At 53.7% G+C, this 12,870-nt stretch overlaps 1 protein-coding gene across 2 annotated transcripts in view; it reads left to right on the forward strand.

Annotated features, from left to right (window-relative positions):
* Window positions 1–12,870, forward strand: part of Syt2 (synaptotagmin 2) — a 112,427-nt gene that overhangs the window by 93,751 nt on the left and 5,806 nt on the right. For both annotated transcript variants that reach the window (XM_042258188.2, XM_042258189.2), the window contains exons 2-8: window positions 5,494–5,697; window positions 6,969–7,135; window positions 8,578–8,697; window positions 9,011–9,178; window positions 9,465–9,632; window positions 11,331–11,448; window positions 12,332–12,465. In XM_042258188.2, coding sequence (XP_042114122.1) covers window positions 5,511–5,697; window positions 6,969–7,135; window positions 8,578–8,697; window positions 9,011–9,178; window positions 9,465–9,632; window positions 11,331–11,448; window positions 12,332–12,465 — 1,062 coding nt within the window. In that variant the 5' untranslated portion in view covers window positions 5,494–5,510. The remainder of the gene's footprint in view (window positions 1–5,493; window positions 5,698–6,968; window positions 7,136–8,577; window positions 8,698–9,010; window positions 9,179–9,464; window positions 9,633–11,330; window positions 11,449–12,331; window positions 12,466–12,870) is intronic.

The raw sequence follows: 12,870 nt of genomic DNA on the forward strand, positions 1-12,870 counted from the left end.
TCTTGGGTTAAAATATTCATCTGGGTTGGTGAGTTCTAGGAACAGTCTTTGGGCAGTAAAAAGAGACGGAGGACAATGGACTCCTGTGTGTCCCCCAGACTTCCTCCCTCCGTTCAGGTCAGACGGATGAGCAAGGGTCCCGCAGACTTCCTCCCTCCGTTCAGGTCAGACGGATGAGCAAGGGTCCCGAAGACTTCCTCCCTCCGTTCAGGTCAGACGGATGAGTAAGGGTGCGGAGGTGGCCTGGGGCTCCTCAGACTGGGAGAAAACGTAGATTCTGAGTCCTGTTGCCCACCGCGTCTGTTTGAAAAGTGGGGTTTCTACACTAACGGGATGACACAGGTAGGCTTACCAGAGGTTCCTCTTTTCTTTGCATCGCCCCTACTCTGGCAGGGAGCCATGAGAACACCCTATCATTTCGTCTCTTCTTACGAAACGGGTCCTGCTGCGGGATGATGCTGTAGTTTCCTGTCTTTGTCTGAATTTCCCCATCACCCAGCTTGTTCTGAGGCCAGAGGGGATTCTAGTCAAATCGCAGCCTCCTTTCCCTTCGTGGTTTCAGGATAAACTGTTCTTGAGGCTGAACAGTTGCACAGAGCCCGAGGGACAGGCTTAAGTGAAGAGACAAGTGTCAGGGCCTCTGCAGAGAGGCATTCCCCTGTCCCCCTGTCCCCCGTCCTCCAGGACATCTGGTGGACCAGTTTGTCTTCCATCCTTTGTTACCCAGGCATCCCAAGGTGAGTCTGAGAGTAGCCACAGAAGGATCAGGAATTCTGGTTTGGGTCTGAGCTCTTCCCCATCAGGATCTGAATCTATTGCTCACACTGTCTGTCTCAGAACAGAGTCCAGTAATCTAGTACCTGCTGTGACGTCCTGGGGTGATTTCTTTTATCTTGGTGAATTAAGATAATTCTCCCAAGAAGTGGGGTAGCAACCAGTAAGATTCAGGGAAGAGACTGAGTTTTATGGTGGCTTTGACCTTTTTTATTTGGCTTTAAATTGCCCTTGAGGTTAAAAGTACAAATGGGTGGTTCTCCCCAACCTCCTTCGGACTTCATATTCAGGAGACTGTCTTGTCACCTGGGAAATTATCTCCATGTTCTTGGGGATAAAACTGTCTGTGGTAAAGGAACACAGAGAAATGGAGAGTGGATAGGGTAAAATGAAGAAATAACAAGGCATTGATGGAGGGATGTGGGCACGCATAGTTAACTAAGAGTCCCCTGGGGGTCAGCATGTGAAGCCAACTGGCTTTAGGACCCTGAGGGAGGCAGAGTCAGTGCAGATCTCTGGGGAATTATCTCTGTGGGAGAAGAGTTTGCCCTGTCCATGCCGTGCCTGCCATGCCTGCCATCTTGGTGGATGCTAGGGCAGGTCGAAGGAAGGAGGAATAGACGTGGGTGAGTGAATGCCAGCAGTACCGGAAAGTGCGAGCGTGGCATTGTCTTTATTAGCGCCAGCATGGTGCCCTGTATCTGGTCATCCACTGGTCAGTAGTCACCTCCATGAATTTCCTGGATTCAGCCAATCTGAAGTGCCACTCTACTGCGCAGCCAACGGCCAGTGTGTGCCTCATTGCTTCGACTTACATCCCAGGAGGGCGAGAGAGGAGAACCAAGCACGTCACTGGCCCTTGGCCATACGGGCTGTGGAACAAAGACAGGAAGGGAGAGGCGTCCCATGCCACCCTATTGGTGAAATTATTAAGGCCACTCCATGTAGTTTAAAGGGAGGTTTATTTAGTGGCGTAACTTACAAATGAAGGGATAGGTAGGTTGCAGGGTCTGGGAAAGGCGTGGCACAGCCCGGTGGTGTTCTCTGGAGAACTCTGCTCGGTCTATCTCCATCGTCCAGGCTCCAGGAACCAAGAGAGCTGGTGCATCCAGATCTCGGGTCTTCAGGGTCCTCTCTTGGCCCCGCCTTGTAGGCGGGACAGTTACCGAAGCCTCCATGGGGGTTGGAACTTCCAGATCAAGGTTGGAATTGCTACCCACTACACCACCCTTCTGTGGGAGCTTGCCCACTTTCAAGTGCTCTGGGCAAATGAAAGGGGAGAGCAAAGAAGATAAGAAGGCAGAGCTAAGAAACAGCCCAGCTCTCACCTCCTGACCGACTTACCCGCTCTTTCAGGTGCAGATCTGAGTCCAGGGCGAACCTGCTGAGATTTCCAGGGTCTTGTGTCCCAGAACAATAAATTAGACCGGGGACACATAGTAGTAGAATTAGAGTCAATTTATCAAGAAAGAAAAAGGCTTTTCTGAGTGTGGGAAGACAGAGGCTCGAAAGTCCAGTGCCTTGTGAGTTCTGGGCCCTTCTAGGGTGTCTACACAGCACCTGCCTCTCCTGTATTTGTATGCTGTGGGCGTTTTTCAAGCATGCTGTGCTTGTTACGTGCAGCCAGAATGATGCTTCTTGCTATGTCAAATGGACATCTACACACACCACCTCCACCACCGCCGCTGCCGCCGCCGCCACCACCACCACCACCACCACCCCAAAGCGGCCGTAGACCTTAATGCAAGAGCTGAATTTATAACTGGAAATCTTAGATCAATCTAATCTTGGCGACACGGGCTGTGTAACTTGTTCTTAGACATACCACTGAAAATAGAAGCAATCATAGAAACAGACTTCATCAAAATGAAAAACCTTTATGTTTTAGAGGACATCCCAAAAATTAGAAAGACAGCCCTAAGGTTAGAGAACTGTTTTAAAAATGTTGTGTTGGTCACTCCCCTGCCCCCTGTGGCGTGGGGACACTGCTGCTGGCCCTTGCAGCAGTCTGGACAGGGAGTGCAAGCTGACAGACGATAGCTCCCTATCTGAGGAGAATCTGCAATCCCGAATATGTAAATGACATAACTCAACAATAAAAAGACAAATATTCAAAGTGGCCAAGGGCTGGCAAGATGGCTTGGCTGGTAAAGGGGCTTGCCACCAAGCCTGACAGCCTGAGTTTCCATGGGGGACCCCGTGACCCACCTGGTGAGAGGAGAGAACAGATTCCTCAGGTTGTCCTTAGAGCTCCACACTTAACACGTGTGCAGCTGCCCCTTAAAACATACTCATTTTTTCATTGGTAAAGTCTTTGAGTAGACATTTTCCTAAAGAAAATAACCAAACGGCTGGTGAGTGCTGAACAGCGGCCCATCCGTCTGTCTGTCCAGTAGTAGAGAAATGCAGGTCAGACCCACAGCGAGGCGCCACCTCCACCCTCAGGAACACGGTAACAAGGGAGAGCTTGCGATCCGCAGGCACTGTGGGTGGGAACACACACTCATGCCATCACCCTGGAAGAGAGTTTGGTGACTCCTTAAAATACCAAACACAGTTCCCACACAACCTAGTGATTTTCCTCTTAAGTGTAGCCAAGATAAGTGGAAACATATGCGGCTGTTCATAATAATTCTTTTTTTTTTTTTTTTTTTTTTTTTTTTTTTTTTTTTTTTTGAGACAGGGTTTCTCTGCGTAGTTTTGCGCCTTTCCTGGAGCTCACTTGGTAGCCCAGGCTGGCCTCGAACTCACAGAGATCCGCCTGCCTCTGCCTCCCGAGTGCTGGGATTAAAGGCGTGCGCCACCACCGCCCGGCTTGTTCATAATAATTCTTAAGAAAAGCCCCAAAGCAGAAATAGCTGAAATGTCCACACGCTGGTGAACAGATAAATAAAAATGTGTCATTTATGTAGTGGAATATCATTTAGCAGGAGGAAGCAATAAAGAACTGATACAGGGCGGGCAGTGGTGGCGCACACCTTTAGTCCCAGCACTCGGGAGGCAGAAGCAGGTGGATCTCTTTGAGTTCGAGGCCAGCCTGGTCTACAGAGCGAGATCCAGGACAGCAACACAGAGAAACCCTGTCTCGGAAAACCAAAAGCCAAACAAACGAAAAAAACTGATACAGGCTATAGTATGGATGAAGCTTAACGCACTAAAGGAAAGAAGCCCGTCGTCACAAGCAGACATGCCAGTGCACACCTATTCCAGCACCTGGGAGACTGAGGCAGTAGGATTGTGAGTTCAAGACCAGCCTGTACTGTACAGTGAGGTCCTGTCTCAAAAGCAAACAAGCCAGGTGTCAAGCATGTGTATCTTAGAAATGTGTGCACGCGACACAGGAGAAGCTGATGTCAATATCGCATAGCCCCCCTCGTGTCAGGACGTGAGTTGAAGAGGCACACCCCCCTTGGGACAGCAGAACAGAGGGCTGAGAAAGCAGGGTAGAGCTTGGAGGCTTGTGAGAGCATAGCTTTAAATGAAGACCAGAGTTTATGCTCATCTTGTTATAGATGTGTATGTATAGATATGTGGTTATAGCTACACATATATGCACAGTATATATAGCACATGTATATGCATGTGTGAGTATATAATATATATATATTTAATTATATATGTGTGTATATATATACTATACACACACACACAGAGCCTGTGTGTGTGTGTGTGTGTGTGTGTGTGTGTGTGTGTGTGTGTACACGCACGCAGTAGTGCAGAGTACAGAACCTAGGCAAGCACATGCTAAGCAAGGACTACCATTTAATTATACCCCAGCCACGTAGCGGTGGAAACTCTATTACTAATGGAATAAACACACCGTGGTACTACTATGTCCAGAGGGATACTATTTAGCTGCTTAGTGTTGAAGACAAACTGTACAGGAAAAGATAAATCAAGCAGAGTGCCGACCTACGTGTGGTATGGTCGAGATGTAAGACAGAATGAATACTGGCCTCAAGTGCGCCACGTGCCTTAGTTCTCTGGTTGGTAGAATCACGGGGTCAACCCCCCCCCCCGCCCCAGCTTGTGTCTCTGCCTCTTTCTTCCCCGTCTCCTCGGGTTTTCCTGTCTCCAGTGAATGCCACCCCTTTGCGCTAGGACTTCTGGGAGGAGCAGGGCTACAGATATGGGTCTGAAAATGTGGGAAACGGTCCTGAGCAAGTGCAGGAGGCCAGCACCGGAAGCGAAGAGGCTGGGAGGTGTCCTTGTGTCATGGAGACAGGCAGAGCGCAGGCAGAGTCTTTCCGTGGAAGTCAGTGCACAGAGGCCCATGGGACCTCAGTGATCCCCTTGCTCCTTCCTAGAGCCACGGGAGGTTGGATGCAGATTCCCCCATTCCTGGATGCCGATGGCATGGGAAATCAGTCTACAGGCTCTGGAGCCAGGCAGATTCCGTCAGGCTGGGAGAGGCCTCAGGATGTTTAACTCTTTGCACCTGTTTCCCCAGCTGTTAAGTGAGAAGAATGTGAAAAACAAACAAACAAAACAATCGTTGTTTGGATTTGGTAGCTCACTGGCAGCAGGTACCTGCCACAGCCACAGCATGCCGGCACTGCCTTACCCGGGGCTGTTGTCTGCGCTTTGCCGACTCCACGCTCAGCCCCACTGCGCTGCAGAGGGAGAAACATCCATAGTCTTTAGTTTGGAAATGTCTCCTGGTCCTTCGGGCAGAGCTTCTGGGAGGTTTATCCCACTCTCTTCCTCCCCCCGCCCCAGCCGCAAACTCTGCCACCATGAGAAACATCTTCAAGAGGAACCAGGAGCCCATTGTGGCTCCTGCCACCGCCACCAGCGCCACGATGTCGATGCCTGTCAGACCTGCCGACAACTCCACAGAGGGTACGGGCACTGGAGAGAGCCAAGAAGACATGTTCGCCAAGCTGAAGGAGAAATTCTTCAATGAGATCAACAAGATCCCCCGTGAGTGACCCTGGTGGCCAGGAGGCCTGCAGGGCTAGAACTGGGGGGCCTGTGGAGGGCCGGGCCTGAGGAGGTGGGGTGCCGCTGGGATGGGCTGGGGTGGGCTCCTTCTTTGGGGCTCAGCTTGGGTTTTTCAGGGAACCCGGTAAAGCATGGGCTAGGAGTATGGTCTAAAAATTAGTGAGGTCACCGAAGGGACTTAACTGTTACATGGTCCAAGCTTCAAGGGGTGAGTTCAAATCTAAGTACAATTTTAAAATCCCACCAAAGGATAAAAATAAAAGGCGAAAAAATTGTAAGATAGGACTCATTATTTAGGTTTCCAGCAGCATTTAGAAACTGCTTTGTTTTAGAGTGCAGAAAAAACGAAGCTTTCTGAACTCCTGGCAAAGGCTCTCCATGCGGAACCAGGGTTCCCTTTGCAGGGTCAGCCACACTGGTGGGAGCCAGGGCCTCGGGACAGCAGGGAGCATGGAGGGGGAGCGGTTAAGGGCTCCCCAGGCCCTCTGGCTAAGCAAGGCCAGCCTTCTAGGGGAACTAGAGCTCAGGAAATTTTTTTGCCTCTGGGTCAGGCCTCTGAGCACTGTCCCAGGGCCGGGCTCCACAAGGCTCATCCTTCTCCCGGTTGTGATGAGGTTAGCCAGTTGTGTGACGATCAAGTGACTGGAAAAGTCTGGAAACAGCCCCAACTGCTCTTCCAGACATTCTCCAGACTGCTAACCCAGCAGGCTGTGTCCACAAGGGGGCAGCGAAGAGCGAGGTATTCATATACCTCATGGATGTGTGGATAAAAATGTGGGGCTGGAGAAGAGGGGAGTCACAGGCCCAACCCACATTTGTCCATGCTCGGGATGAGGGCTTGTGAGGCGAAGTGTGTTGACTCTGGGGCTCTGTGTGTGGGCAGTGCCGCCCTGGGCTCTGATCATGGCCATGGTTGATGCTGGGGCTCTGTATGTGTGGGTAGTGCCGCCCTAGGCTCTGATCCCATGGCCATGGTTGATGCTGGGGCTCTGTGTGTGTGGGTATTGCTACCCTGGGCTCTGATCCCATGGCCGTGGTTGATGCTGGGGCTCTGTATGTGTGGGTATTGCTACCCTGGGCTCAGATCCCATGGCCATGGTTGATGCTGGAGCTCTGTGTGTGTGGGTATTGCCACCCTGGGCTCTGATCACCATGGCCGTGGTTGATGCTGGGGCTCTGTGTGTGGGCAGTGCCGCCCTGGGCTTTGATCCCATGGCCGTGGTTGACACTGGGGCTCTGTGTGTGGGCAGTGCCGCCCTGGGCTCTGATCGCCATGGCCGTGGTCGCTGGTCTCCTGCTGCTCACCTGCTGCTTCTGCATCTGTAAGAAGTGCTGCTGTAAGAAGAAGAAGAACAAGAAGGAGAAGGGCAAGGGCATGAAGAACGCCATGAACATGAAGGACATGAAGGGGGGCCAGGTAGGACGCTGGGGAGCAGCTGGGAGGGGCCCTGGCAATGGCTTCTGGGCTTCCACAGCCAGGCCGCTCCTTCGTGTGAGCTGCCCCTCTGCACTCTCCACACGGGCCGCGACGGTTACAACTCTAGTGTCAGGTCAGCCACCCCAAGCTGGAGGGCAGGGACTGAAGTCCACCTCAGCATGAGCTCACCCTTGAAAAGGCAAAAGAAGGGGACAATGTGTGGACTCCCAGAAGCCACTGGAACAAAGTGCTAGCCACCCATGATGACGACCAGGGAGACACCGTTAGGTAACACCAGATTTTCCTGCCAGGAGAGATGGAAGGGCAGATATATCAGGCTGGGCGGGGTGGGGACTCAGAGGAGATGGGGGTGGGGGTGGGGGTGGGGGCAGGGTAGGTTTAAAGGCACCGAGACAGGACCACATGGAATCCATCACTCTCAGATAATGATGTATCCACCTCAGCCTGTTGGGGTTGGCTTCAGCAGGTCCCTTGGCATATTAGTCCCTCCAGAGCCGGGCTCCTCACAGTCCTCTGTTGTCCGTTTGGGGAACGACTGGGAAGAGTTTTTTCTCAAGGCGTCATCATGAAGGCTGGAAGGAGGGACTGACCTCAGAAGACAGCCAAGGGTCATGATAGCCTTTGAGTGCGCATGCGTCTGTGTGCCTAGGTGGGCCTCAAAGGAGCCTACAGTGTGCGTGCGTGCGTGCGTGCATGCGTGCGTGCGTGCGTGCGTGCGTGCGTGCGTGTGTGTGTGTGTGTGTGTGTGTGTGTGTGTACACATATCTCTGTGTTAGTGTATGTGTGCATGCATGCATATGTGTGTAGGTAAGCGTGTTCCTGTGTATTTGCACGTGTGCATATGTGTGCAAGCATGTGTGCACGCAACCCAGACTGATCTCATCGAGCAGCCATGACTTCAGGCTGGCCTGAGCTGAAGGATTTGCTCTGATATGACACTCCCTTCTCTTTCTGCTTCTCTGGACTCGCCCTGCTTCTGGCTGCCCGGACTGCTGCAATCCTGGTATGTCTCGCCCAGGATGGGTAAATCTGAGCAAAGGACTGATAGGGTTTTACAAGGGAAGTGATTACCCTGCCTCAAGAAGCTACCTGGCCTGTGGCGCGGTGCCTGACCCCTCAGAGAGGAGAGGTTCTTGTCCAAGCCAGAGTCCTGCCTTCCAAGTGTGGGGCTGGGTGTCCGCCTGATGGGCAGTGGGGGAGCCGAGACCCTACACACATGCCGCTCAGCCATCTCACATGCTGGTTTCTGCGGTCTGCCCTGTACGCTGCGGGCAATACAGGCCCAAGCCCTGGGCTCTTCCCACAGAGTCCCCCCACCCCCCGGGCTCTGAGTCAGGGTTTGGGGCTGTTCTGTGTTGTTGTGAGGGGCAGCTGCTGCCTTCTCCTATACAAGCCTTTCTCCCCACCCACAGCTCCCCTAGGATGACGACGATGCAGAGACAGGCCTGACCGAAGGAGAAGGTGAAGGCGAGGAGGAGAAGGAGCCAGAGAACCTGGGCAAATTGCAGTTTTCTCTGGACTATGATTTCCAAGCCAACCAGGTGTGTGGGGCCGGGCAGGGGGGCCCGGTGTGGGCGGAAGTCGTTCCCTAGAGGCAGGGCGGCCTTGCCTCTTTCCGTGGAGTGGACGGTTGGAAGCCACAGGGCATATATATCCTTTGGCTCTGACCGTCAGTCCCCTGTGGGGAAGGTTTCAGGTGAACTCTGCTATTAACTTACTTGGCTATTAACTTGAGCTTGGCCTGCCTGGCCTTACTTCCCAGACTCTTGCTGGGGTGGGCGTTGGCGGGGGGGTCTGCAGGAGACCCATCTGGGGCTGGATGAGTCCATGGACCCAGACTCCCTTTCTCCACAGCTCACCGTGGGTGTCCTGCAAGCTGCTGAACTCCCTGCCCTGGACATGGGTGGCACTTCAGACCCGTACGTCAAAGTTTTCCTGCTCCCAGACAAGAAGAAGAAATACGAGACCAAGGTGCACCGCAAGACACTGAACCCCGCCTTCAACGAGACCTTCACTTTCAAGGTGATGGAAACCGGAAGGAAGACTCCGGCTCCCCCTCTGCCCCTAGGTTCTGCACACCTTTCCCCGGTCCACAGCCCCAGCTGGGGCCCTGGGACATGCTCAGGATGGCACAGAAGCAGGCCGCAGTGGCCTCTCTCCCATCTCACACATGGGTTTCCAAGTCGGCCTGGTCCCTGTGGGCAATACAGGCCCAAGCCCGGGCTCTTCCCACTGCATCCCCCCGCCCTCCCCCCCCAGAAGTGCTCAGACCACCGTGGCCCCTTCTGACCCCATCTGTGCCCTACAGGTGCCATACCAGGAGTTAGGAGGCAAGACCCTGGTGATGGCCATCTATGACTTTGATCGCTTCTCTAAGCATGACATTATTGGAGAGGTGAAGGTACCCATGAACACTGTGGACCTTGGCCAGCCCATCGAGGAGTGGAGGGACCTACAAGGCGGGGAGAAGGAGGAGGTGAGAGTGGAGAGACCAGCTCTCAATGCTGGGAGCGGAGGTCTGGGCTCGGTCTGCTGGGTTGAGAGTCCAGCTCCTCACTGAGGGCTGTTGACCTGGGGCAAGCTGTTACCTTCTTCCTTCTTCTTCCTCTTCCTCTTCTCCTCCTCCTCCTCCCCTTCTTCCTCCCCCTCCTCCTCTTCTTCCTTGACCTCCCCTTCCTCTTTTCCTCCTCCTCTTCCTCTTCCTTTTTTTTTTTTTTTTGGTTTTTCTCGAGACATAGTTTCTCTGTGTAGCCTTGGCTATCCAAGAACTTGCTGTGTAACCCAGGCTGGTCTTGAACTCACAGAGATCCACCTGCCTCTGCCTCCCAAGTGCTGGACTTAAAGGCGTGCACCACCACTACCAGGCCCAGGGGAAGCTTTTTAAGCTGTGACCTTGGTGCCTTCGTTTAGAGGCTTCCAGCGGGAAATTAACTGCCCATGGGAAGTGCCTTGTACAGTGCCTGGTGTCTGTCAAGCAAGCCATGGGATAAGGACGCCATTATTGTTGTTCCTTTTGAGGTCCCACTGTCAATGAGATTCTATGCCTCAGTTTACCCACAAGAAAAGCCAGCTTTAATTCTACAGGATTCTCAGTGTGTGGCTACAACAATCCACCCCTCATTTACTGGGTGCCGGAACTCCCATTCTAGCTACTTAGTCGCATGTTTCAGCCAGGCTCCTGAAGTTGCCTGCACGGTACTCAGTGGAGGAGCGGGGAGCACTCAGTAGAGGAGTGGGGAGCACTCAGTGGAGGAGCAGGGAGCACTCAGTGGAGGAGCAGGGAGCCCTCAACGAAGGAGCAGGAAGCACTCAGTGGAGGAGCAGGGAGCACTCAGTGGAGGAGCAGGGAGCACTCAGTGGAGGAGCAGGGAGCACTCAGTGGAGGAGCGGGGAGCACTCAGTGGAGGAGCAGGGAGCACTCAGTGGAGGAGCAGGGAGCACTCAGTGGAGGAGCAGGAAGCACTAGGCCTTCTTCTGTAGCTGGGGCCTGCTCTGTTGTCAGAGATGAAGGCTTACTCACCTGAAGGAAGACGTGTGTGATTGGTAGTCTTACCCTTACCCTGCTGGCCCCATCCTTGAGAGACTGGGGGCTGGCCGAGGCCTTAGGTCAGGAGTCCCGAGAGTGCTCCCGCCTGCTGCTACACCGCTCTCTGACTCTGAAGAAGAGCGCCTCCCCCCACCCCAACCTGGGTGTCTTGCCGGTTACAACGTCTTGTCCACACAAAAGCGTTAAGGGACAATAATAAAAGGAAAGTGCTTTGAAGCCTTACACATCACTCTGCAAGCCCAGTGGCTGATGGGAAAGGATGGCAGCAAGCCGGAGCCACCAGGAAAGAGGCTCCCCGAAACACTTGGCCTCCCAGCACCGGCTCCTTGTGCCCTTGTCGCCCCAGCTTGGTGGGGATCTGAGCCTACCGAACGTCCGCCAGGTTTGCCAGGTCCTTCTCTGTGGCCAGACCTCTGCCTTCTTGAACATCAGCTTCCTTGGGCCGTGGCTGGGAACTGCAGTGTGAGGTGTCAGAAGCTGATCACCTCAGCTACAGATGTGGGGGCTGGTGACTAAGGGAGGCAGCCAGAAATCACTGCTTCGCCAGCCTTGGCAAGCTGGGGTCAGCCATACTGGATACCCTGGGGTAGCGGAGGTGACCTAAGAGCTTCTTCTTTCCCTGGACAGCCAGAGAAGCTGGGTGACATCTGTACCTCCTTGCGCTACGTGCCCACTGCCGGGAAGCTCACCGTCTGTATCCTGGAGGCCAAGAACCTCAAGAAGATGGACGTGGGGGGCCTTTCAGGTAATGCAGAACCCCCGGGTGCCAGTGTGTGGCACCAGTGAGCCAGTCACTGCCCTGAGTCCCCGGAGCTGACAATAGAAAGCATCTTGCTGTTGCGGGCACAGGCTTCTGGGTCTTACCTTTCTTCCAGGCTGCCTCTCCACATCTGAGTCCCTTCCCATTGCCCTCTGGCCACGCCCACTGGGCCATGGAGAATACAGAAGGATTTCATTCTCCACATGAGCGAAGGATGTAGGACTTTTCTCAGGAAGTGTGGGCAGGGGCAGGGCTTAGCCCAGTCTGCCTCGCCACCAGAGTCGGGGGGTATTTTTCCAGGAGAGGATGTAAGCTCTGCCAGCTCTGTTCTGGAGGGGGGTGCTCTGGGTTTCAGACTTCCCTGACTGTGAAGAGGGCTAGCCTGTGCTACAGGATGCTGACAGGGAAAGCATACTCCCTCTGCAGAGCCTCCTCAGACGATAAGCCCTGTAGCTGGGATTTGGCTCCGTCTTGGGCTGGTCACTTCCCTTCTGTATCCTCAGATTCTCATCGGCATAACTGGACGGGGTGGGGGCGGGGTGGGGCAGAGTGAGCTTTGACTTCCTTTTCTGACTCTGGCTTAGCTCAGGCACCTGGCCAGCTAGTCCCCACACTTCCTCACAAGGCCGTTCTTAAGCTCAGAAGTTCCTGGACTTCATGCTCTAGGAATCCCTAAGGGTGGCTCTTAACACCTTTCCTCACCTTGACCTGGATGACTTTTTTGCTTTTGAGGCTTCCTCAACCTTCCCTGGGCTTCCAAGGGCCCGGGGCCAGCAGGGTGGAGGCCGGTCCGATCCCAAAGTGGCCTTGGGACACCGGGAAGGTGGTCAGGGCTGAGGAGTCTCTTGGGTTGGGACTCTCTCTGCAGACCCCTACGTGAAGATCCACCTGATGCAGAATGGCAAGAGGCTCAAGAAGAAGAAGACGACCGTGAAGAAGAAGACCCTGAACCCCTACTTCAACGAGTCCTTCAGCTTCGAGATCCCCTTTGAGCAGATTCAGGTGCTTAAGCCTCGAGGGCCTTGGGCTCTGAGCTCACCAGACAAGCATGGGGAGGTAGAGGACAGCTGTGGAACAGCTGTGCTCCTGTGGGAGCGGATCTGAGTCCGACAGTGCTGGGGTGGGACCCTGGAGAGGACTTTCCTGAAGGGCCCCCATTATCTGAGGAGATGAACGTGAACTATTTAAAAGTCATATAGCTCCTTAATGTATGTGAGGAACACTTGTGTTTTTATTGTGTGTCCACTGACCTCCTTAGAGGCCACTCCCATCCCATCAGGTCTTACAGTTCCTAGAGCGCTGTGCATGCTCCAGTATACCTGCTGGTAGAGATGCAGGCTGCCTTTAAAAAAAAAGTTTGACCTCCATCTCCATGTCCACTGAAACTTAACTGGAGCTGGAGCCGGA

Source organism: Peromyscus maniculatus, chromosome 11 (assembly GCF_049852395.1).
Source record: "Peromyscus maniculatus bairdii isolate BWxNUB_F1_BW_parent chromosome 11, HU_Pman_BW_mat_3.1, whole genome shotgun sequence".
Taxonomy (NCBI): domain Eukaryota; kingdom Metazoa; phylum Chordata; class Mammalia; order Rodentia; family Cricetidae; genus Peromyscus; species Peromyscus maniculatus.